The sequence below is a fragment of the Apis laboriosa genome, unplaced genomic scaffold (assembly GCF_014066325.1).
Source record: "Apis laboriosa isolate Shangri-la unplaced genomic scaffold, ASM1406632v1 scaffold18_cov149, whole genome shotgun sequence".
Classification (NCBI taxonomy): Eukaryota; Metazoa; Arthropoda; class Insecta; order Hymenoptera; family Apidae; genus Apis; species Apis laboriosa.
The window spans coordinates 151955-176239 of NW_025222233.1; the positions used below are offsets into that span (position 1 = coordinate 151955).

A 24285-nucleotide genomic window follows, 5' to 3' on the forward strand; every position below is an offset into this window, starting at 1 on the left:
ATAAAAAAATCATACATGCATATACTATATATATAATATTAATTTCTAATTACTTAAAAAAGAAGAATTCAATTTATAAAGGTACGTATGTGTATAATATAATCAAGAGTAAGATATAAATGTTAAAATAAATGAATAAGAATAAATTTTATTTCATAAAGAATGATATTAATAATTTAATAAAAACTGTTTTCAATTCTCAAATTTATTATATGTCCAATTAAAATAAAAATAGTATAGTATATTTTGATCAAGTATTGCAGTATGATAATTTATTTTATTTTTTAACTTATTTTGTTAAAAAAAATATTTAAAATAAAAATAATTATATTATTTATTATTTGTTCTTCTTCTTAACAAAAAATTCTATTTGATAATTTTTTTTAATTATTTGATATTAAAAAGAATTTGAATATTAATTGTACTAATATTATGTATATAATATTATTTCATTGCAGATAACAAGAAAATTATTCAAATATTCAGTACTGGTTACAGAACATAGATCAAATCAACAAGTTTTAAAAAATCAATATTTTTTTGTTTAAATCCTTATATTATATTCAAAACAATGCTTTCTAAAAAACCTAATTTAAATCTATTACAAATTATTTCTTTTCAATCGTAAGTATGCATATACATATTTATATATATAATATAATATAAATATATTATATATTATAATATAATATANAAAATTATTTTATTTTAAAAATTATTTTTACAATTATTTGTAAATTATTTTTATAATATAATTTTGTAAATATTATTTTTGTAATTATATTAATAAAATATTTTAGTATCAATATTGATATATATGTGTATATATTATATTAAAAGATATAAATTATTCTAAAAATTAATATTATATAATGTTTTAATATTAATATATTTCTATGTATGAACATAAATAATTTTTGTTTTTAATATTTTATTATTATTATATTTATATTATATTATATTTATATTTAATTTAGATTAATTTAATTTAATTTAATTTTTTATAGATGTAAATATCCATTTTATGCAAATCCAGGAAATACAACTATATTTATTTTTTATGAATTAAAAAAAAATCAAAGTACAACAACTAATACCACACTAACAAAAGAATATGCATTTGAGGTATGTATTTTTAATATATATATTATTTATATGTATATATAATAATAATATATATATTATTTATATTATTTATATTATTTATACATATATTATATAAAGAGATGAATAATTTTATGCATTGAATCTAAATTTATTATAGATTCAATAATTAATGAAGATAATTATTTAATCTATAATAAGAGAAAGAAAATTTACACTTTATATAATATAAAACTTTTTTTTAATAAATTAATATTATTATTTTATTAATATCATTTTAATAAAAATATTTGCAGATGACTTCTCCTACATTACGATATGGTATTGGTGTTACAAGAGAATTGGGTATGGATATGCAAAATTTTGGTTCCAAAAATGTATGTTTAATAACAGATTCTAATTTAGTAAATTTACCACCTGTTAAAACTGCTTTAAACAGTCTTATTAAATATAAAAATCAAACTACAGTTTATGGTAATGTACGTGTAGAACCCACAGATCAGAGTTTAAAAGACTGTATTGAATTTGTTAAACTCAAAAAGTTTGATGGTTTCGTAGCGGTAAGAAATAAATATATAACAAGTTTTTTGAAAATTTTGATTTTTATTTTCTTGAATTATATTATAAAAATTTAACAAGAAATCTTGTATTAAAAAAAAAGAAATTAAAAATTTAAAGCATAAAATTAATTTTTTTATCAGATAGGAGGTGGTTCAGTAATAGATACTTGTAAGGTAGCAAATCTTTATAGTTCTGATCCACAAGCAGATTTTTTAGATTATGTAAATGCACCTATTGGTAAAGAAAAACCAATTACAGTGCAATTAAAACCATTAGTAGCTGTACCAACCACTTTTGGTACTGGTTCAGAAACAAGTGGTATTTGTATCTTTACTTATGAACCACTTAAAGCCAAAATTGGAATTATTAATAGGTTAATAAGTTATAATATTGCAATAAAATTATTGTTTTATAATTATTTACATATAATTATATATTTATGTATTTGTTATATTAAATATTATTATTATATTATTTAGAATGATTTGAGGATTATTTTCAGAGCTTTAAGACCCACTTTGGGTCTTATTGATCCAAACCATACATTGAGTTTACCAGAAAGAGTCTGTGCTTATTCTGGCTTTGATGTATTATGTAATGCTCTTGAATCTTTTACTGCATTACCATATACAGAAAGAATTTGTCCTCCCAATCCAATTCTTAGACCAGTTTACCAAGGGAGCAATCCTATTAGTGATGTATGGTCAAAATTTACTCTTCAAATAATGCACAAGTAAATAATTATCTTTATTTTGATGAAAAATAATGTTGTAGTAGTTAATAATGTAAACAAATAGAATTAAAAATATATAAATATAAATTTATATTTTTTATTTGGTTTATATTTATAATTTATCTTTGTTTTCCAATTTTCTTAAAAGATCAATTATTATAATAATAATAATATTTTTACTACTATTTTTTTTTACTATTTTTTTATATATAGATATTTTAAAAGGGCAGTGTATAATCAAGATGATATTGAAGCTAGGAGTAACATGCATCTTGCAAGTACCATGGCAGGTGTTGGATTTAGTAATGCAGGAGTTCATCTTTGTCATGCACTTTCTTATCCTATTAGTGGACATGCAAAAAGTTTTCAACCAATAGTACATATAATAAAATACAAATATAATTTTTATGTTAAGTATTAAAAATAATTTAAATATTGATTATTTATTACAGAATTATGGCAAAGATCGTGCTATAGTGCCACATGGACTATCAGTTATTATAACTGCACCTGCTGTATTTTCCTTTACTGGAAGTGCGTGCCCAGAAAAACATTTAGTAGCTGCTGAATTACTTGGTGCTGATATTAGTCAAGCTAAAAAAAGTGATGCTGGCAAAATATTAGCAGATACTATAAGAAAATATATGCAAATAATGAAAATTGAAAATGGTTTGGCTGAATTAGGTTTCAAAAAAGAAGACATTCCTATTTTAGTGGAAGGTACATTGCAACAAGTGAGCATTATGGTTATTTTTCTCTCTTTATTATATATTTAGTTATCATAAATATTAAATAGAAATATTATGACTATTAATATTAAATAAAGTATTTAATTTTGATAAGTGAAAAAAAATTTACAATCAATTTTAAATAGTGATTTATTGGTCACCATACATGAATGAATGACAATTAAGTAAATTTGTCATATATTTTTAATTTCATATGCTAACATATATGACGAATTAACAATTGTCATGTAATATAATATATATATATATATATTTTTTTACATTTTAAATTTTTTGGTATGATCATACAATATTTTATACATACATTATGGTTACATATATATTTTTTTTCATTAATATTATAAATTAATTTTATATTATTTACAGAAACGTCTTACGAAATTAGCACCACGAGAACATTCAAGAGAGGATCTAGCTCAAATATTTGAAAACTCTTTTAGAATATATTAAGAAAAAAATAATTTCTAAAGCCATATTTTTTTTACGAATATTATATAAACTATTTTTTAATATCTAATTTTTTCTAAGAAATTTTATTACCTTTAATTTATTTTTTAAATAAACATTATATTTTTTGATAATTATTATATGAACGAAATAATCTGAAGTAATAAATTAAAAATTGTGAATAAAATATTAATATTAAGAATACGATTAAATCAAAAAAAAATATATTGACATTTAGTATTGATACAAACAAGCAATTTATAATAGCTATAAAGTCATTTTTTTATCAAAAAATCCTTAATAAAGAATTCATCATTACAAGAATGATGATAAGGATCTCTGAATTTAATGACTTATATTCTATGGTGTAAATTTAGTAATAAATTCTTATTCTTATTAGATTATACATACATATTTTAATAATTTCAATTTCGCAAAATACAAAATTTAATTATTCATGCCAAGTATATCATATATGTTCATTAAATCATTGCACATTTATCATTAATATTAAAATTTTCAAGAAATTAGAGATTAGCTACAGATTAATACTATCCGAAGCAGTCAAATTTTCTTTTATAAATTTAATAAATCCTCGAAAAGTACTTGTATGTAAAATTTAGATAGAAATAATTCTCTTTAATATACACATCATCGAAAAATGTAGAATTATTGGTAACATGAGTTGATCGATTTTATATATTTAATGATTAATATTGTAAAATCAAAATCAATATAATTGATATCAATAATTTATTGATATCATTTTACTGCTTAATAGTTGATTTTTTATTATTTTGAGAAATGTATTAAGCATAAGATTTTTCTTTTAAAATATAAAAATATGAATACATGTTTAGTGACTAAATTAATATGAAATCATTGAAATGTATAAATATCATTTATATATTATATTAAATGATAATGATAAATAATAAATTTTTCATTCATATACAAATGATATTTTAAATTTCTAATGATATCAATTAATATCTAAAAGTATGTATTATCAATTTTTTTATATTAAAGAAAAATGTTACTAATATTATTAGTTATATAACTAGTTTGATTTATAAACATTTTTCAAAATAATTCCTATTCAAACTCAATTCAAATGAAATAGATATTGTTTTTATTATGTCAAATATTTTTTTCTTTTCTGTTCTCGGTTTCATTTTTCATATATGATGTAAAATTTGTCTTATAAAATTTATATAGTAAGTTTTTTTACATTTGATATACACATAATATATGAATAAAAGTTTTTTAGAAAATTCGTTTTTTATGGTGTATATCGTTAAGATTTTTAATTCAAAAATATTTTTTTCAGGCCAAAACTTTTTAAAAGTTAACTTCTGAAATTTATAATATTAAGAAAATAATTAATTTTTCTTATTACGCAATAAAATTAATCTCACTGATACAATTTAAAATTACATATAGCAATTATTTACCTTAAATATTTTATCAGAATGATGTTTGAATTTTACTTTTGCTGTAACTTTGCGTAAATAATTTTCCATATCCGATTATGTTATTAAAATATTATCCATATTATTTCTTTGAATCGTTGAATATTACGTTCAAACTATAAAATATTAAATAATATTTTGTAATTATTGTTTATTCTTATTTATATGAATATATGAATATATATATATGCAAAATATATATATATGCAAAGAAAATAATGATACGTTGTATCTTTATATATATTAATTAAAATAATATTAATTTACTTACCGTCGAACCTCCTTGAGAAATACCACTCTATCAATAAATATTCATTTTCACAGTTTGAACTAGCTTTCTCGACTGCGAATATAAGAGTGTTTCATTTATATTTATGAGGAACATCTTTGATTTAATCCTCCCCACTAATAATAATGTTGATATTTGCTTCTTGATATTAAACTATTTCATACTTCAATGATTGTAACAAATAGTATATACAAAAAAAATAATAATAGTGCCGTGAATTTACGATATTCGTTCAAAGGAAGATTAAATTACGCTTCAAATATGAATTCTGAGAATTTGTCATTTGTACTATTTGCTTCAAATAATTCCTTATAAATTACACGAACCTTATTTTTACTTGACTATTCAGATATCAATTGATTTTGAATTCTTCATCTTGAATTCTTCATCTTAAATTATACAAAACTATTTTAGATCTGTAAAAAAAAAAAAAAAAAATTCTAAAAGATTTGAACGAACGTGCCAAAAAAGTTAAAAATTTTCAATACGCAATATTTTTCAAAAAACGAACATGATATATGATACTAACTTGATATGGATAAATATAATGTAGTTTATTATTATTCAAATTAAAATTAACCGATGAAGTTAAAAAAAAATCATAACTATATATATATATATATATGTGTATATGCTACATCGATATATAATATTTTTTGATCATTTCGAAAAGGAAAAGGATAATTCATTTATAAAAGTATGTATACATATATAATATAAGAATCAAGAATAATGTTGAAATGAATGAATAGGGATAAATTTTATTTCGTAAAGGAAAAAAATTTAATAATTTAAATGCGTTTAACAAAAACTATGTTTTGAATTATCAAATTTATTATTATCTCGAATTAGAATAAGAATGTTATTATAATATATCTCCTTTAATGTCAAATAATATTTACTTAAAATATTTTCAGTTTCAGGAAATAGGTAAAGTGTATGACCTGTTTTAAACATCTTGTAAATCTATCGCAGATATTATGTACTACATCCATCATGAAATAATTTCAAAGTATATCTCATAATAATTATTTGAAAATGAATATCTAAATTTGATACTACTTCAAAATATATGCTGTATTCAAAGCAATGTTGTGTTTTCTTTAAACAAATGTTTTCTTTAAACAAATTAGGATAAATACGAAATAAGTACTAAATATTCAAAGTATTTATACAAAATATTCTTTCTTATCTCTAAAATATAACTCACTCTTGAGACGTTTTTTTTTTGTAAGAAAAATATCAAATGTCAAAAGATCTTGGTAAGAAATTATTATTTTTTGATACGTATCCACCAATTTTGCATACAAATTCGTGCTATTGATTTTTTGACATAATGCAAATGCACTATGTAAATTTTTATAATAATATATAATATTATATATAATATAGTTTTATCGTTTAAAATTATTCCAGTTGTAGGAATTAATGGATTTGGAAGAATAGGGAGAATGTGTTTACGTGCTTGTATCGAAAAGGATATTACGGTAACGATATTACAATAATTGTATACTCGCGTGGAAAATTTTTTCTATCCAAAGAAGAGGCACAAAATAATTATATTCCATTAGGTCAAGTTGGTTAATGATCCATATATTTCGACCGACTATATGATATATCTGTTCAAATTTGACTCGACTCATGGAGCGTATCCTTTGAAATTAGAATGTGAAAATGGGCATATTATTATCGGAGGTATTATTTATTTTTTAAGATAGATTATAAATTTTTAAATTTTCAAAATTGACAATCCTTTTTCTTTTCTTTTTCTTTTTTTCTTTTCTTTTCTTTTCTTTTTTTTTTTTTTTTCACGAAGAGAACAAAATAGCCACATCCCAGGAAAAGAATCCATGTAAAATAAATTGGAAAGGCGCGGGTGTGACATACGTAATCGAATCCACTGGTCTTTTTACTACGTTAGAAAAAGCAAGCGTAAATCTATTTTAATTTCTAGAAATAATCCTGAGAAATAATATTAGAAATAGAAAAAGTCGTGATTTATTTTAGTTACATATGGATGGCGGTGGGAAGAGAGTGATTATTACAGCGCCTTCTATAGACGCGCCGATGATAGTTTATGGGGTGAATCATACTTGTTACGATCCGAAAAGGGGTAAAATAGTGTCGGCTGCGTCTTGCACGACAAATTGTGCAGCGCCGATCATTCGATTAATGCACGATAAATTCGATGTTATTGAAGTAATGATTAGTAGTGTGCACGCTTTAACGTCGATGCAACGAACATTAGACGGACCTTTAGAAAGAGGGAAAGTAATTATAAAAAAAATATTTTATATCACGCTTTCTTAACTAATTTTTAATAGTTGTTAATTTTTTTTTTACAGTTATTATTATTCTACATCATATAATAAAATATAGATGATTTAATTTATATATTAATTTAAATATATTATTATATTTTTATTGTAGTTGTGGAGAGATGGTAGAGGCGCTCTTCAAAATATCATACCAACATCTTCAGGAGCTGCTAAATCATTGGATAAAATTATCCCTGAACTTAAAGGCAAAATATCTGCAATAGCTTTTAGAGTACCAATCCCAAATGTTTCTTTATGCGATATGACTTTTAGGTAACGTTTTCATAAATTATAAAATGTACAGTAATTTTCTGACATTGTTTAATAATACTTTAGAGTTAATAAACCGACAACGTATGAAGAGATAAAAGAAGCAATGAAAACAGCATCAGAAAACGATTTGAAAGGTATATTGGGTTATACAGATGATGATTGTGTATCATCTGATTTCAATAGGACAACTTATTCGTGTATCTTCGATGCTAAAGCTGGCATTCCTCAGACAAGTACATTTATCAAAGTTATTGCGTGGTAATTTTTGAATAATTTTTGAATGTATAAACAAATATATAAATCAAATAAATATCTCGCTTTGTTTGTTAATTAATGAAGATAAATGTTTACAGGTATGATAATGAATATGGTTATGCGCATCGTGTAATGGATTTAATATTATACATGTATCAAGTTGATTCTGGTAATATACCAGTACCTGCAGAAGAGATAGAAGAAAGTGAAGATTAATTATTTTGTTCAGTACTAAGGATATATTATAAGCCTACATTTTATGTAAACTAATATGTCTATTCTATCTATGTTTTCAATTAGATAATTTAAAGATCATTTATTACATTAAAATTTCATTTATTTCATTTTGTTTTATGTATGTATATGTACTTTTTCCCTTAAAAGAGTAAAAGTTTGATTTAAATAAAATTATTGAATAAATAATATTTGTATATTGTACAGAAATATAATAAATAATCAACTTTATAATTTATTTCTTAAACAAAAAAATTTTGCAGTATTATTACGATCCGAAGTAGTAATATAATATTTGAATATTTAAATTTGGCGGCGTTTGAATACGTCGATAAATTTAATCACGTGACCCGAACATAACCGATGGTATACGAAATTAAAGAAACAGTTACGTTACAGCGCATACGCCTAAAATTGCTGTCGGTTATATTACCGGTTTCTGCCCTTCAAATGACACACTGCTTCTGCACAGACCCGAGTGAACTGACGTAAGTTACGTTTTTTTTTATTTTAATTTTAATTCATCATTCTATTAATTAATTCTTTTTATTATTTCATGATATTATTTTATGATACATGGCATGTAATAAATGATAATCGATCATTTGATATTTAATATCAAATAATATCCAATATAAAATAATTCAAAATTAGGCTTCTATTTAGAATTACATAGCATATATTATGTACATTTTTCACCGGTTGATATGACGTCATTCAATATAAATCCTACAATAATTTTTTTATTTAAGAATCATTTTGAATATATCTGAATTTATGTTTGAAAACAATATATATTATAATTTTCAGTTGTTATTTGTTTTATCTTTAAGTTAATTTTTTTAATTACTATGAATTAATCAAATATTAATTATAATATTAATTATACAATATTGATTATTTAGAAATAAAAATAGTCAATTTTAGTATTTGATCAATTTAGGATTTTATTAAATATAAAATAATTTCTAGGAAAATTTGACTTTTACAAGTTTCGAATATCATTGAATCATTGTAACTAATTTTTCTCAATAATGGATTTTAAAATAAATTATAATTTTATTTTCCAAAATAAAAGTATATTTTCAAAAATATAAATATTTTAATATTTTTATCCATTAAATATGTTTTCCAAAAATTCAGAATAATTTATTAAGTTTTGTTAACTTCATTATTATGTATATATATATATATATATTCATTCAATCATTATATCATATTTTTATATAATCATTTATTCGTTATATGTATAATCCAAATTATAAACAAATTTTATATCAAAAAAATAATATCGTAAGTAATATGATGAATATTTATGAATGTTAATGATTTAATATATATTGTATCATTTGTTTATAACTTCCATATACTTTTAAATCGTATAATATAAAAAATATGTATTTTTTCGTATATATTATTGTAAAAATTGCAATATGTGTGAAAGATCACGTTTGTCTTTAAGTAAAAGTTGAATGAGAAGCGTTGAGATCTTTGACCTTGAGTGACCTTTATTATTAAATGAAATTTAATAATACAAATATCTGAAATGCAATATTATTTTAATTTATAGTAAATTTTTTAATGTAATAAAGAAAATGTATAAAAATTATTTTTAATATTAAAAACAAGAATATGATGAACAAAAATCTTTTTTAATATATCTATGTTCACAAATTATATTATCCATATTTTTTTACTTCAATAACAATATTTACAACAAAACACAATTGAATTTACAAATGAATTAGTATAGATATATCATAGATTTTGAATTATTTCAACTATGTTATATACAAATTATATATATATACATATATAATAAATATTTTCATTTACTTAATAAATATCTTCCTATTTAAGAAGATAAAAAATAATATTACAAATCAAAATATAATATCATCAAATCAATATCATCATCAATATCATCATTAATTAATATCATAAATTAAAAAAATTATTTTGAGGTTATGACGTTTACATTGAAATTACTTTCATTTACATCGATAACAAAAAAATTTACGAATATATTTTATGAAAACCAACGAATATTTAATGTATCGAAAATATGTTATCAAAAATTAAATCGTTCATTTTCTAGTTGCGAAGACATGAGTAAAATCGGTATCAACGGTTTTGGCCGTATTGGCCGTCTTGTATTTAGGGCTTCCATTGAGTTTGGTGCTCAGGTATTAAATAATTTATTGATATATTAATATATTTATATAAAATATATTTCATATATTTTTATATTCAGTTTTTATCATTCAGAAATTATTATAATTTTTTTAATAGGTTGTTGCCATTAATGATCCCTTTATTGGTTTGGAATATATGGCATATATGTTAAAATATGATTCTACACATGGAAAATTCAAAGGAGATGTCAAAATTGAAAATGATCAACTAGTTGTTAATGGTAATAAAATTGCTGTATTTAGTGAACGTGAGGCAAAAAATATTCCATGGACAAAAGCTGGAGCTGAATATATTGTGGAATCCACTGGTGTTTATACTACCAAGGAAAAAGCTTCTGTATGTATTCATACATATTAAAAATATATAATCTAAAATATATATACATATAAATATATATATATATTATTTAATTATTTAAATTTTTCAGGGTCATTTACAGGCTGGTGCAAAGAAAGTTGTTATTACTGCACCATCAGCTGATGCACCTATGTTTGTTTGTGGTGTTAATTTGGATGCTTATGATCCAAGTTATACTATTGTTTCCAATGCTTCTTGTACTACCAATTGTTTAGCCCCTCTTGCTAAAGTTATTCATGATAATTTTGAAATCGTTGAAGGTCTTATGACTACTGTTCATGCTGTCACTGCTACACAAAAAGTTGTTGATGCACCTTCTGCAAAAGTATGTCATTTTTTTTCTGATGATGTTTTGTTTCTCATTTTTCTATATCATATATCATATATCAATATTTTTATTTATTTTTATTATTTTACAGTTATGGCGAGATGGTCGTGGTGCTTGTCAAAATATTATTCCTGCTGCAACTGGAGCAGCTAAAGCTGTTGGCAAAGTTATTCCAGCTCTTGATGGAAAATTGACTGGTATGGCCTTCCGTGTACCAGTACATAATGTATCAGTTGTTGACTTAACAGTCAGACTTGGCAAAGGTGCAGACTATAAAACTATAAAAGCTAAAGTAAAGGAAGCCTCTGAAGGACCATTGAAAGGAATTTTAGGATATACGGAAGATGAAGTAGTTTCTTCCGATTTTATTGGTGATGACCATGCCAGTATTTTTGATGCTAAAGCTGGTATAGCTTTGAACAATAATTTTGTTAAGTTAATTTCATGGTATGATAATGAATATGGTTATTCATGTCGTGTAATTGATTTAATTAAGTACATGCAGTCAAAAGAGAAGTAAATTATTTTGCATATTTATATGTAACACATTTTCATGTTTCTATGAGCATATCGTTGTTGCATGTATATTTCAAACTAAATAACGTTATGTTTAATCAATAGATTCCAATCACAAATTAAAATGTGAAATAAGAGTATTTTTAGCAGATTTTTTTTTGCATATAAAATAGTTATAACTAATATTATATAGATATCAATCGGAAGAAGTACAAAAAAAAACAGTTTTTAAAGTTTATTATTTAACTTAAATTTTCGCTCATAATTTTTAAATAAGTTCGTAAACATATATAAAAAATATGAATGCAAATATATATAATTTATATAGTTACATATACAATATGCAAAAATTATTCTGGTATCATATATTATCTAAAAAAATAATTAATTAAAAAAGTAATGCAATTAAGAAGTAATTAATAAAAATATATTAATTACGATTAATTAGAATTATTAAAAAAATAATGTATGTTACATTTAATTATTCTTAATCATTTATTCATTTATCCACATTTATAATTAAGAATTTAAAATATTTCCGATTTATTTCTGTAATATTATTTGTCATTCAACTTATTGATATCAATAAAAATTGTTATGAAACTAAGAGAGTGCTTTATTTAATTTTTCAAACATTTCTTTATCTCCAACTATATATTGGTACATTTTTACAAGATTACAATGAATAATAGGAATGGAATAAATCAACAGTTAATTTCATATACTTTCTGTACAATTTTTGTACATTTACAAAAAGATTTTTTTATATAATTATTAATTGGAATATTTTTAAATAATTCTAACAAAAGTTTTTAACTATCAAAGAAATGGTAATAATATTAATTACAATGTTATTAAAGTTTTATATCGTATGGCACAAAAAATAATTCAACATTTCTTAATAGTATTAAATTAATTTTTATAATGATATCGAATAATTTCAAGAACATTGTCTTTATATACAAATAAAATCGTCTGGACTTATGAAAACAATAATTTGATGTAATATTTTGTATTACAATTAAAAATACAATTGAATAATCTATATAGAATAGAGAAAATAGAACGTACAAATTGATTAAAAGTATTAACGATTTTTTTTAAAGTATATTTATTCTTTGAATGTTCTGTTCCTGCAGATTTCATTTTCTCTCATTCCTTGTTTTAATCCTATTTGCTATGTACAATTATTATCATCACGAAATGAAATATATTGTAACATTTTAGGAATACCAATCCGTTATGTCATGCTGTGAAAAATTTGGTTGTACAGCGATACGAAAATACAATTTTATTTTGTTGCCATAAACAATAAACATTCATCACTCGCTTTTATACTATGTTTTTCATAGTTTTGTAGTATACAGTAACCATCTTTCGCTTTCGCGCGCGCGCTCTCTCTCTCTCTTTTTCTTTTCTACTTTCCCCTTTTTGATGCAATTTTTCTATTCAACTTTAAAAATTCTTTAATATATATAAAGTATTATTTCTCAGCAATTTAGCATAATCTTATGCATAAAAAATATAAGTTTTTAAAATTATTTGAACGTTAAAATGCTGTGTAACATTAGAATACTAGAGAGTGGCAGATGTTACTACAATATTTGTATCCACATTTCTAATAATGCACACTGGAATTATCTGTGAAAGAGAATAAAATGTGAATAGCGTAACCATAAAGAACTTTTGTTAACAATATTTTTTTAATATTTCTACTAACAATTAAAACATCTATTTTTTCCTATGAATTAAAATATTTATAAATATATTAGCAAATCACATATCTCTAAAACATTAAAAATATACAAAAGGACATTAGAAATCTAATTAATTTTTTAAACAATAACCGACAGTGGAAATAGATTGAATAGTTAATTAGATAATTAGATAATTTTTATTAATATTTGTTTTGAAATATTAATTTTAGGTTACGCTAACTGTTATGAAACTTTGCAAAAAGAAATATTCTAGACTAGCATGACACATGAGATATTCGATTTTACAACAAATTTAGGAAAAATCGATAATTCACAGTTTGGAGTCTTTAAAGATAATAACAAATTACATCATGTTAAAAGTAAAAGTTTTGCACGAAGATTTATACGTTCTTGAAGTGCGCTAGCTAATTCTCGTGTTAATTCTTCACAAACTAATCGCAATTCGGCGTTTTTTTCTCTTAATTCTTGTAATGTTAATTTTTTTGATTCTTCCACTTCATCCTTGGGAGCTTCTTCATCTCCACCTTCTCGCTCTATAAAAAAAAAGAAAAAAAAAAAAAAAAAAAAAAAAAAAAAAGAAAGAAAAAAAATTATAATATCTTAGAATCCATAGAGATATATAAGATTTTAATAAAAAAAATAAATAAAAGACTTACTTGGACTTGGTTTTCTATAAATATGAAACGCACCACAGACACCAGTAAATTGTTGTGATTGTGGAGTTTCCAGAGATGAATTTTCAGGTAGTTCGCTCTTTGGAGAAAAGTGAGAAAAATCAGCAACAAAACCTTGATTTTCATTTAGGGCTTTTTGTCCCTCTCCCTCACTTTTTTGACCAACCAATTTTCGAGGTGAAGTCTGTAGTAGAGATATATGACAAAATTTTCTTTATAACAATAATTTTGCCTACACATTTTAACTTTCTGAATCCATAACTGTTAACATCTAAAATATCTGAAATATCTACTGTGCAGATCCATAAAAGCAGCTTAATTAAATGTAGGTCTCATTATTAATAATTTTAATTTAAACATTTCATAATTGAGTTTTCATTATAGTTTTTTAAAAAAAAATAAGTGAAAATACTTACAATTCCAGGAGAGATTCTTGGTGGAACTAGCGGAGGTGCTCCAAGGAAACTTTGACCATTTTTCCCTACAAGAACGCGCACAGTTTGAAGCGTAAAACTTTGCTTTCTCAGCCACAGATGAAAAGTATCGCACAGTATTGGTAGCAACATATACCTAATTTATTAAGATCAAGACTAGAACTTCTTGCATGTGTTCTGTATGGTCTGGGTGGTGGTGGAGGCGGTGGTTCCTTCTTTGGAGTTACTATAATAGCTTCTTCAGGAGGTGGAGGTGGTTTTTTAATGAGAGGTCGTTGCACCAATGCACTTGCTGTACGTTGGAGATCATCATCTCCTAATGTAGTGCAGCTATTAGCGTTGCCATTTGCTCCAGAAGCAAGAATTGCTGCTTCAGGTGTCAAACGCAATGGTACAGGATGCAGAATTTTAGGATCTTTTTCAACAGCAGATTTTTGAAAATCAAAATTTACTAATTGTAAACCTGGACTAGTCAAAGAACTGCTAGTTCCAGTCGGCGAATCAACAAATTTTGTCCATTCTTTATTTCTTTCACGAGTACCAGAAGTATTAGGTGGAGTAGTTTTTTGAATAGTAGTAGTTGGTGGAATGGATGGTGGACCAGTCTTTTGCTTAAGCAAAGGAATTAATAATGGTGGAGGTAAAACATCAGGTAGAGGCACATGATTTCTTCGTAACACAACAAGATGCATAGCCACTAAAAATTCTTGTAAACTCAATGCTCCATCTCTGGTAATATCTGCTAATTGCCAAATGCGACTAAGTTCTCCTAAAGGAAGTCCAGACTTTTCAAAAAATGTCCTGGCTATGGAACCATGTAGAAGTCCTTCAGGATCAAGTTGTAATTGTGAAAATTGAGTAGTATAATATTCACGTTGTTCATCACTAATTATCCATACTTCTTCAGGTGGAAATCCTGAGCCATCACCATCTCCTTCACCTTCATCACTGCTATGACGTTCTGAACTTTCTTCTTCAGTTCCTAATAATTGCCTTTGTTCTTCAGATACTAACAATCCTTGCCAACCTCCAGATACAGAATCTAATATTGTTTCACCACCTATATCATTATTTCTCTCCTGTATTATACTATTTGTTGGTGTTGGAGAATCTGTACTACCACCAGTTTCTCTTGGAGACTCTGCTTCACTTTCACTTTCTGTAGTACTTTCTGGAGCATGGCGGTGACTCTTCATTGCCCTATTTGAATCTGAACTTCTTCTACCATCTTCTTCTCCGGATGCTGGCCAAGTAAATCTTGGTAATGTAATAACATCCAAAGGCATAGTAATTATATCTTTACGGATACTAAGTCCTGCTTGATGAGCTGCTACAAGTTTTAATAGCACAAAGAATTGTTTTTTTCCAAGATGCGTACCAATGTGTGCTGCTTCAGTTCCAAAACAGATATCCAATATCTATAAATTAAAATATATTTTGTATTATATATTTGTGCATAATCGATTAATTTTATTTAAATTTGTTTTTAAATATATATTTATATTTGATATACACAATTTAAAATATGTTATATTAAATATTCCCCAAAAAATAACAACTTAGATTAATATATAATTGTATTACACATATTTATTTTAAAGATTACTAAGAAAATTCGAATGTTTATATTATATTTTTTTATGTTATATTCTTTATATTATTATTTATCAAATTATATTTATAAAATATATAAAACTATTAAATATTTAAAATATTTAAAATATTTAAAATTTAATTGTTATTAAATTCTTTTGAATTTTAAATTTTCATTTATAAACATTCTCTATCATAAATTTTTTTTAAATATTTATAACAATAACATATTAATATTGACATATCAAAAGCAATGGTTGAAAAAAATTATATTTGATTTATTTTCAATTTAAAATTATGAAGACATACTTAACTACTTTGTTTATAATTTAATTACAATGCTTATAATCTTCTCATAATAGTTCTTTAATCCTAACCTTCATGAGCTTTCATAATTTGCCGATATTACATTATATTAAACAAATTAAACGCCCACTTCATTATGATTAAAAAGATTCTATGATTTTAATATTATAATTGTACATATGACAAAAAACTAACAGCTGACAGACTATATGCAATGAATAAATGTAATTTACCTTCATCGTGACAACTCCTGGTAAATTTGCCGAGCGTAATAGTTCGGCAACTTTGATTACCGGTACACTATCGCTGTCTGCATTTTCACAGCAATAACTAAATATGTCTTCATAATATTGATGTTCGGTCATCGTTAGGTGAAGACTAGCCATCGTGATCGACTCCCAATCCATCTTGGCGACAAATCAGAGCGGAGCAATGAACCGCTTTTACACTCGTTACGTACAAACTGGGTCCGTTCTCTTTCTGTACTCTCTTCTTCTCTTACTCTTTCTATCTTTTCTATCCCTCTTATTCGTTGTTCTTCCGTTCTTGACACGGTCTGCTTCACAGGACGGTCGTGATCAGTATGTAGTCACATTGCACGATAATGTTATGATTTTGATAAATCCCTTGGAAACGTAAGACACCATTTGTAGACTACATCCCATGCATCACAAAATTACCGCTCGACCGCCATCTTTCTATTCCTTCGGTGTTTGACATTATTATAATTCATGTGCGCACACTATCTGAACTGTACAACTGACGTTTCTACGGTATGTGCGCATTAACTTTATCGGATTATAAGTGTTCTTACTGCGCATGCGTTTTCTTCCATGATGATAACGCGGGATTTTAAATTTTTCTAAATCTTTTATTTGGTCAATCTTTTTATTTGCTTGACAGTACAATTTGCTATTATAATATTTGTCTTCTTTTTATTTTCATGTAATATATTTCACGCATAACGATAATATTACAAATGAAAAATTATTTTATTCTTATAATATTTTGATCGTTTTTCCCACTACTTTTGTTTAATCGTGTTTTAATCTTGCTAGGACAAAATAGCGTCGAATTATTCTCTTTTAATTAAATGTTGTCAAGTTTTAGACTATGATCATTGCAATGTCATTAACTATTTTTTGTTATATAATTCAGTGGTATAAAAAAGGTAAATGTAACTATCGTTTTGTTTCACATTTAAGATGCATTATCTTATACGGGTGTATGTACCAGAAAACTAAGCGTTTAAACTTTCGCTTCTTTGAAAATAAACGAAAATTGTTTGAACGTAGCAAACTGCGATGCGAAAGAAAAACCGTAGAACGCTTACGTTGTGACAACAATACGAACTGATGCGTGACTAGAGCGTATTATTATGATCGATCCTTACAGATATACTTAATTTCGAATCTAACAATTTTACATAAACTCGATGCGATTAGTTTATCTGTTAATCTAATAATAATATGAATTGCAAATGCGTAATGAAATGTCACCATGAATCATAGGCACGATAATTCCTCAAGTGTAGTTCGATGTCGCAGAAAAGCATATTACTAATGGCAGATATTATATATTTTCGGTAATCGAAGAAGACTGACATTTCTTCGTATTGCCGTAACGTCCAGTTACCGGTTTTTGTCCAGCCGTTTTAAATCGATGCAGCACTGGTGAACTTTCCCTTGGACTACCGCTAATATTATCGAAGTCCCAACTCGCGAAATGTTCCTCGAAAAGTTCTTCGAGTTTCTTCGATAGTGTTTCGATTACTTTTACTCGATCATGATCATCCTGCGATAAAACGATTGATAAAAATTTAAAGTAAATTTCTTTAATAGAAATTGAAACTTTTGAAAATCAGATAAAACTCTCAAAACTTTTATTCACCATTTCGTATCGACTCGGTAATAATCGGACGCAATCGGTTCGAGAATAAGACAGTAATAGTATAATTATTAAGGTTTTTAGCCGATCGCATCCGATTATTGCCGAATAGATCCGAAGTTCAACCGCGAGTTTCAAATCCCCTTCTTCATTTTATCGAGATCCAATCGATTTTTTGAAGAAAATTTCAGGAATTAAACAACCCAAGATACAAACCTTATGATATAATTTTGAATTATAAACAATACGACGAAAGTCTCTAACGACGTGTTCCACTTTATGGTAAACTCGATTCTTTAATTTGTATTCAACCGTTTCTAGGAACATTGGACTTTTAATGACTTTACAATAGTCCTCGATCTAAAAGGAAATATCGGCAAAATATTAATTCACCATACTTACACGTACATATATATAAACATACCAAAGTTCTTATACAAGTTTCTTATACAAAGAAACTGACCGTGTATGTAGAAGATTGATTATTGCCCCCCGAAGATGGACACTTGAAAACTTCTGCTTCATCCATTTGCCAAACCGTTTGATGTATCATTTCCAATTTGCTAAGCGCAAGCGGGCTAAGACTCTGTTTCCTCTTCGAACTGTACCATACGGACCAACCTCTGTCGCTAGTCTTCCCACCATATTTCCCGTCCAAGAATTCGATGCATCCAGCGTTCTCCCTTTTTTTCCCGTGCTTCACCGCGACGGTCGATTTCAACGTTCCCTCCATCGATTGAGAATCACCATCGATCTCGCAATTTTTCGTTGCCTTTTTCCCAGAACACTTGCGGGATCTGCTGTGCAACAAATAGTAAGATTTCTCGAAATCTTTTCTCTGACATTTACGGCCGGGTATCGGTATCACAGTGCTGCAAATCGTTGACACATTGGCAATGTTTAATTTGCTTTTCTTGGAAAATTCTTTCTTCTCCGAGAAGGATGCGCTCAAGGAGGCGCAGCGGCGCACAGTTTCGGAATAAGTGGCTTTCCCCACGACACGTTCCGTCTCCTCGGACGTTGTCTGGTCGTTGTTCAACGAGACGCACGAACTTTTCCTCGAGCATATCGTCTGTTGGAGATTTTTCACGGTCGTCGTCGTTGTCGCCACCGTCGTTATCGTACTGTTGGACACCAACGAGACGATAGGATTCGTTTGCTCGTTCTCTGTCACCGAACTGTTCGACGATTCGGAGCTATGTTGCTGGACAGCGTTGTTTTTCCGCCGTTTCTGCTTATTTGCCATGTTAGCGTTGTTCAAAGTTTTGATTAACCACGAGTCCGTTTTTACATTCATTTTACTAGAACCTGTTAACGGGTAGCTGCATAAAATATTGCGATATTTAATGCTGGAAGAACGGAAGTATTGCCTTAACGTGACACGTATCTTTTTTTTTTTTTTTTTTTTTAAATAACACTCGTCTCACTTTCTCAAAACAAATTACTATTTTTTGTTGTTGTTGTCGTTTAATTATCTTACGTTTATTATACGTCATATTCGTGATAACGTGAAAATTGAAAATTTCTCTCAAATTTCCGTCCTTCTAGTATTAAAAGCGAGATTTTAAATTTCATCTTTCATATTAAAAAATAAATAAATACAAGATTCGACTGTTTTCACTTCGACGTAAAACGTAAAACGAAATCGGGATGGAGAAGAAAAAAATAAAGAAAAAAAGAATGGAAGGAAGAAAGGAAGGAAGAAAGAAAGGGGAGGGGGTAGGGGGGAGGAGGGGGGAAAGGAAACGTCTAACAAGAAAGGCAACGTTTTTTCTTTTTTTTTTTCTTTTTTCTTTTTTTTTTTCTTTTCTCTTAAAGCGCTTCGACCGATAATAATTATTACCATTTTTATTACCAGATAACTGTGAAACTTCGTTGATACTTGTGTTGGGTGAGAAATGATTCGTGGAGCCTGAGTCATCCTCGGACGCCTCGTAACTCGATACACCGTCGTTGTTCTCCTTCAAATTTTTCGAGATGCTCTCCTCCAACTTCTCCTCTCCTTGCACCGCGCCTGTTTGCCCCACTGCCATCCCCTCCTCCATCATCGCGTCATCGTCCTTCTTAACCACTATCGCACCACTATCGTCGCACCCGTACTTTTCACCACCGATCACGTCCACCGACCTCTCCATTTCCGGCTTCTTGAAATCCGCGTCCTCCTTCACGTTCAAAGCCTCCAACAGGATCTCGGCCGAGGCGCAGGCGGCCTTCCATGTCACGTCCTCGGACACGGTGTAATTGGAAACGTCGGATCGTTTCAAGATCCTCGGCGAATTCTCGAGGGAGAATGTAGGCGGTGGTACAATAGGGGTCGCGGGGAACGGTAATTTCATCGTGCCCGACCCGTTGTTGTTCACGCCGGCCGTCGAAGCGGGGATGCTCGCTGGCCTCGAGACGGGAGTGGAGGACGCGGGGACGCAGAACTTCTCCTTGCCCGCTCCGTAATGGCTCCTCGCGTTGTGACTCGACCCGTTCGCCACGTTCCTCGAATTCGTCGAATTCTCCAAACGTCTGTTCGACCTTCTCTGATGCCTCTTCTTGGGCACGTTGTAACTGCCCGGCTTCATGTACACCCTCACGTCCTCCGAGCTGTCGTACTCCTCCGGCACCTGTTGCACCTGGACGCGATTGTTGATCAAATTGTACGCGTTCCAGGGGGCGCTTTGCACGCTCTGTATGTTCTGCAACGTTTGAAATTGGCGGTTCGCGTCTATCTGCAATTGCCTGATGCAATTGGTCAGATCCATAGTGTTCTTCGACATGTCTTGGCGGGCTGCCGATCCCCTCCCCGCAACCATCGTATCCGCGGCGTTCACGTCGGTCAGATTCATGAACGGTATCTGCCTTGGATTGTCCGGATTCCTCATGCTCGCGAACCAAGCGGACAAATTTGCGGTCATCTCCTCGGACGATTTTTCGGGTATGCTCGGCTCGATCTGGCTGAGCAACGTCATCTTGTCCTTGGGGACCGCGGCCAATTCCAATTGGCTGGTCGACGATTTACCCACGTATACGAGATCCACGTTCGTCTTGTTCCTGTTGCTGTGACCCTGGGACGAGTCGAAGCTCGTCTTCGAGTTTTTGTAATCGAGGGATGCGTAGGGTGGCGGGCAAACAGCGTAACTTGGATAGAACGCGTCGTGCTCGCCCGTTGCGGGGAAATACATTGACTCGAGGCTGATCGATGGATTGAGGAATGAGGATTCCACCCTCGACAAGCATTTCTGCCCGTAACCGGTGTCGCAATTCTCCACGTCCAATTGGCGCTGCAGTCTGAATATGCCGTCCACGTTCTCAGTCACGTGGGAGGGGGAGGAGGAGGAGACCTTTGCCTCGGGGAAATCTTGCTTCTTCTCCTTGTTGTGGTACAACCATTGCTGCCTGGACGAGTCTTGATTGCTCTCCGTCAGTATCTTGCTTCTCAGGTGAAAGAATTCGGCGTTCAACGATTGAGTAGGCGTCTCGTTCTTCCCTGACGACGAGCTACCCCTGGAACGGTATCTACTGTTCGCCTGTCCCCCGGATTTAGCGTGCCCTGAACAGAAGATATCGGGATGCACGGTTGTCGTTAGATTCCTTAGCTCGGTAATTGTCCACTTACTTCGCAATTTCGACTCTTTCTGGGAGGAGGAGGAGGAGGACTGTTGTTGCTGTTGTTGTTGCTGTTGCTGCTGTTGCTGCTGCTGCTGTTGCTGCTGCTGTTTCTGTTCAGCCTGGCCGTACAAGGTGAAGTTACGCAGGCTACCGCAGGCGGACAATTGGCCGACCGAGTTGCCGCCGCAACACGCCACCTCTTGGCCACTATCCTTTTTATTATCCGCCGCTACCTTCTGTTTCGACGGGGCGGTAGCGATGATAGACGTGGACGAGGATGGATCGAACAAGTCGCGATTCGTGTAAACTGAAACGTCACCTGGAAAAGAGGTTCCGAATGATTCTGATTTCGTTTGCTCGTTGCTGGTGGTGAAATTATTCGTCGTTGGGTCGACGTTCCCCTCCTCGAGCTTGAGGAACGTTTGGACGATCTGATTCAACAGCTCGTGGGTGCTCTCCTCCCAAAGGCGGAAACACCTGACCAACTCGCAATCGAATTTCTCGCTCAGGCTCGGGTAATGTTGCTTGTTCAAGTAATTGTCGAGTATCAGCCAACCGTTGCTTATGCGCAGCAAAGCGTTGATCAGATCGGCTACGAACACCCGATCGCCGGCAAATATCGGGAAACAGGTGGACGATTTGGTGACGGCCGTTTTCGTAGCCGTGGACAAGTTTCTCAACCAGCCGCATCTCGGATTCGTCTTCGAGCTGTTGTTCAACACTAATTCCGCCTCCGTGCAGCCCCAATACACCACTTTTCTCAACAACTCTTGATACTGGGCCCTGTCCACGCAAGGGCCGTCCGTTTGGACGGCTATCGACGTCCCTGTCCCGTAATCGGCGCAAAACTCCGTGAACCAAGCGTTCTTGTTCGACGCTGTGTCCCCGGCCCCGCTGAACAAAGGTGTCGAATTCGACTTGTCCGTCTTCCCCTCCTCCTTGTTTATATCGTTCGAGGATATGTTGCAGAGAGCGGACACCATTTTCTCGGCCTCGATCGTGAAATCGAAACTCGCCGACGACTCGTCCGAGTAATGCTCCTCCTGTTGTTGTTGGGCCTTGGCCGACACGCTCGCGGACACGTTCGTTTTCTCCAGAACCACGTTATTCCCCCCGGTCGTTGTCTCCCGTTGATTCCCCTCATCGTCGGTGCTCGTGGTCGTCCCTGTCGCAGCCGCCTTTATGTTGAACAAAACGTCCGTTGAGGAGGAGGGGGTGATCTGCGGTTGGGACGGCCATTCGTTGTAATTCTCGACGCTGGTCGCGCTGGCGACTATCTGCGAATTGTTACCGGCGGTCGGTAACTTGCTCTTGCTCCCCTTCAGTGAGGAGGAGGAGATCTCGAGCGTCGCCCCGGATCCGGCCACGGGTTTCTCCCCCCCCCTCGCCTGTAGCCCGCCGAACACGAGGCCGGTGGAGGGAGGGCTAGGAAAGATTTGCCCCGTGTGAACACCGCCACCCGTTTGAACGGTTGGATTCACCTGGCTGTTGGTGAAATTGGCCGCGTACGGGCTCAGATTCGGGAATTGGAACGGGGAATTGGTCGCATTGATCCCTTGCAGGTTGCACGTGTTCGTCGCTGATACGTTGTAGTACGAGGCGTGGGTGGTTGGCTGCTCCTGCTGCTGCGGTTGAGGTTGCTGCTGTTGTTGCTGCTGCTGTTGCTGCTGCTGCTGCTGCTGTTGCTGGATATTTTGCCGATCTTGGATCAAGCAGAAGGTTTGCACGTCGGGCGGTTTGAAGTAGGGTTGGGGTATCAACGTGACTCCGGAATTGTTGTATTGGTCGCCGGAGAACGAGCCGTGAGTGTACGTGGAGGAAGCGATTAAAAAGGAGGCGGTCGGGGCCGGTGGTGGGGCGACGTTGCTCGACGTTTGATCGTACAGGACCAATGGTTTCGGGTTGTAGGATAATTGTTGCTGTATGTGATGCGGTTGCTGTTGTTGTTGCTGCTGCTGTTGCTGCTGTTGCTGCTGCTGCTGCTGTTGTTGGCAATATTGTTGGTTTCGTACGAGTTTATTCTTAGGTGGCCATCTGCTGCTTTTCCCTATATTCACATGGGATGGGTTTGTACGAGAAAATCTTAGAAAACTGAAACCATCGTTCGAATATATTTAAATATATTACATTTAAACTGTTCGAAAGTAAAAAGAAAAAAAAAAAAGAAAAAAAACGATTCTCCTTCCGAATCATTTTTATTGTATCGTTTCTCCTCTCTCTCTCTCTCTCTCTCTCTCTCTCTCT

General features: G+C 30.4%; 4 protein-coding genes and 1 long non-coding RNA gene across 7 annotated transcripts in view; 2 read left to right on the forward strand and 3 right to left on the reverse strand.

The window, feature by feature from the left end:
• Positions 1 to 34: 34 nt before the first annotated feature.
• Positions 35 to 8545, forward strand: LOC122712084 (probable hydroxyacid-oxoacid transhydrogenase, mitochondrial). Of its 2 annotated transcripts, none has more exons than XM_043931422.1 (16): positions 35 to 81; positions 459 to 624; positions 1008 to 1125; positions 1401 to 1664; positions 1806 to 2038; positions 2168 to 2398; positions 2612 to 2774; positions 2851 to 3132; positions 6273 to 6285; positions 6772 to 6842; positions 6927 to 7050; positions 7172 to 7287; positions 7363 to 7626; positions 7786 to 7946; positions 8010 to 8204; positions 8300 to 8545. In XM_043931422.1, the coding sequence occupies exons 2-16, from the start codon at positions 572 to 574 to the stop codon at positions 8415 to 8417; spliced, it is 2406 nt and encodes an 801-aa protein (XP_043787357.1). In that variant the 5' UTR covers positions 35 to 81; positions 459 to 571; the 3' UTR covers positions 8418 to 8545. The 2 variants fall into 2 exon arrangements, with proteins under 2 accessions (XP_043787357.1, XP_043787358.1); XM_043931423.1 differs by having other exon boundaries at positions 7172 to 7281.
• LOC122712085 lies at positions 4899 to 5971 on the reverse strand. The gene is made up of 3 exons (XR_006346254.1): positions 5338 to 5971; positions 5049 to 5182; positions 4899 to 4949 (listed from the first exon to the last, which is right to left on the reverse strand). It is a non-coding gene; the product is annotated as an uncharacterized LOC122712085 (long non-coding RNA).
• Positions 8546 to 8849: 304 nt separating the features above from the next.
• On the forward strand, positions 8850 to 11970 carry LOC122712036 (glyceraldehyde-3-phosphate dehydrogenase 2-like). Its single transcript, XM_043931323.1, has 5 exons — positions 8850 to 8923; positions 10534 to 10621; positions 10728 to 10967; positions 11059 to 11313; positions 11408 to 11970. Exons 1-5 carry the CDS (start codon positions 8886 to 8888, stop codon positions 11834 to 11836), a joined length of 1050 nt encoding a protein of 349 aa, XP_043787258.1. The 5' UTR covers positions 8850 to 8885; the 3' UTR covers positions 11837 to 11970.
• An 890-nt stretch (positions 11971 to 12860) lies between these two features.
• Positions 12861 to 18110, reverse strand: LOC122712065 (ralBP1-associated Eps domain-containing protein 1). 2 transcript variants are annotated; one of them, XM_043931381.1, is made up of 5 exons: positions 16791 to 18110; positions 14795 to 16076; positions 14641 to 14705; positions 14207 to 14303; positions 12861 to 14083 (listed from the first exon to the last, which is right to left on the reverse strand). In XM_043931381.1, exons 1-5 carry the CDS (start codon positions 16962 to 16964, stop codon positions 13899 to 13901), a joined length of 1803 nt encoding a protein of 600 aa, XP_043787316.1. In that variant the 5' UTR covers positions 16965 to 18110; the 3' UTR covers positions 12861 to 13898. The 2 variants fall into 2 exon arrangements, with proteins under 2 accessions (XP_043787316.1, XP_043787315.1); XM_043931380.1 differs by having other exon boundaries at positions 14207 to 14408; positions 16791 to 18107.
• Positions 18111 to 18124: 14 nt separating this feature from the next.
• Positions 18125 to 24285, reverse strand: part of LOC122712068 — an 8316-nt gene continuing 2155 nt past the window's right edge. The window contains exons 2-5 of the mRNA XM_043931385.1: positions 20288 to 24088; positions 18908 to 19752; positions 18661 to 18804; positions 18125 to 18351 (exon numbers count right to left, since the gene is read on the reverse strand). Coding sequence (XP_043787320.1) covers positions 18130 to 18351; positions 18661 to 18804; positions 18908 to 19752; positions 20288 to 24088 — 5012 coding nt within the window. The 3' untranslated portion in view covers positions 18125 to 18129. The remainder of the gene's footprint in view (positions 18352 to 18660; positions 18805 to 18907; positions 19753 to 20287; positions 24089 to 24285) is intronic.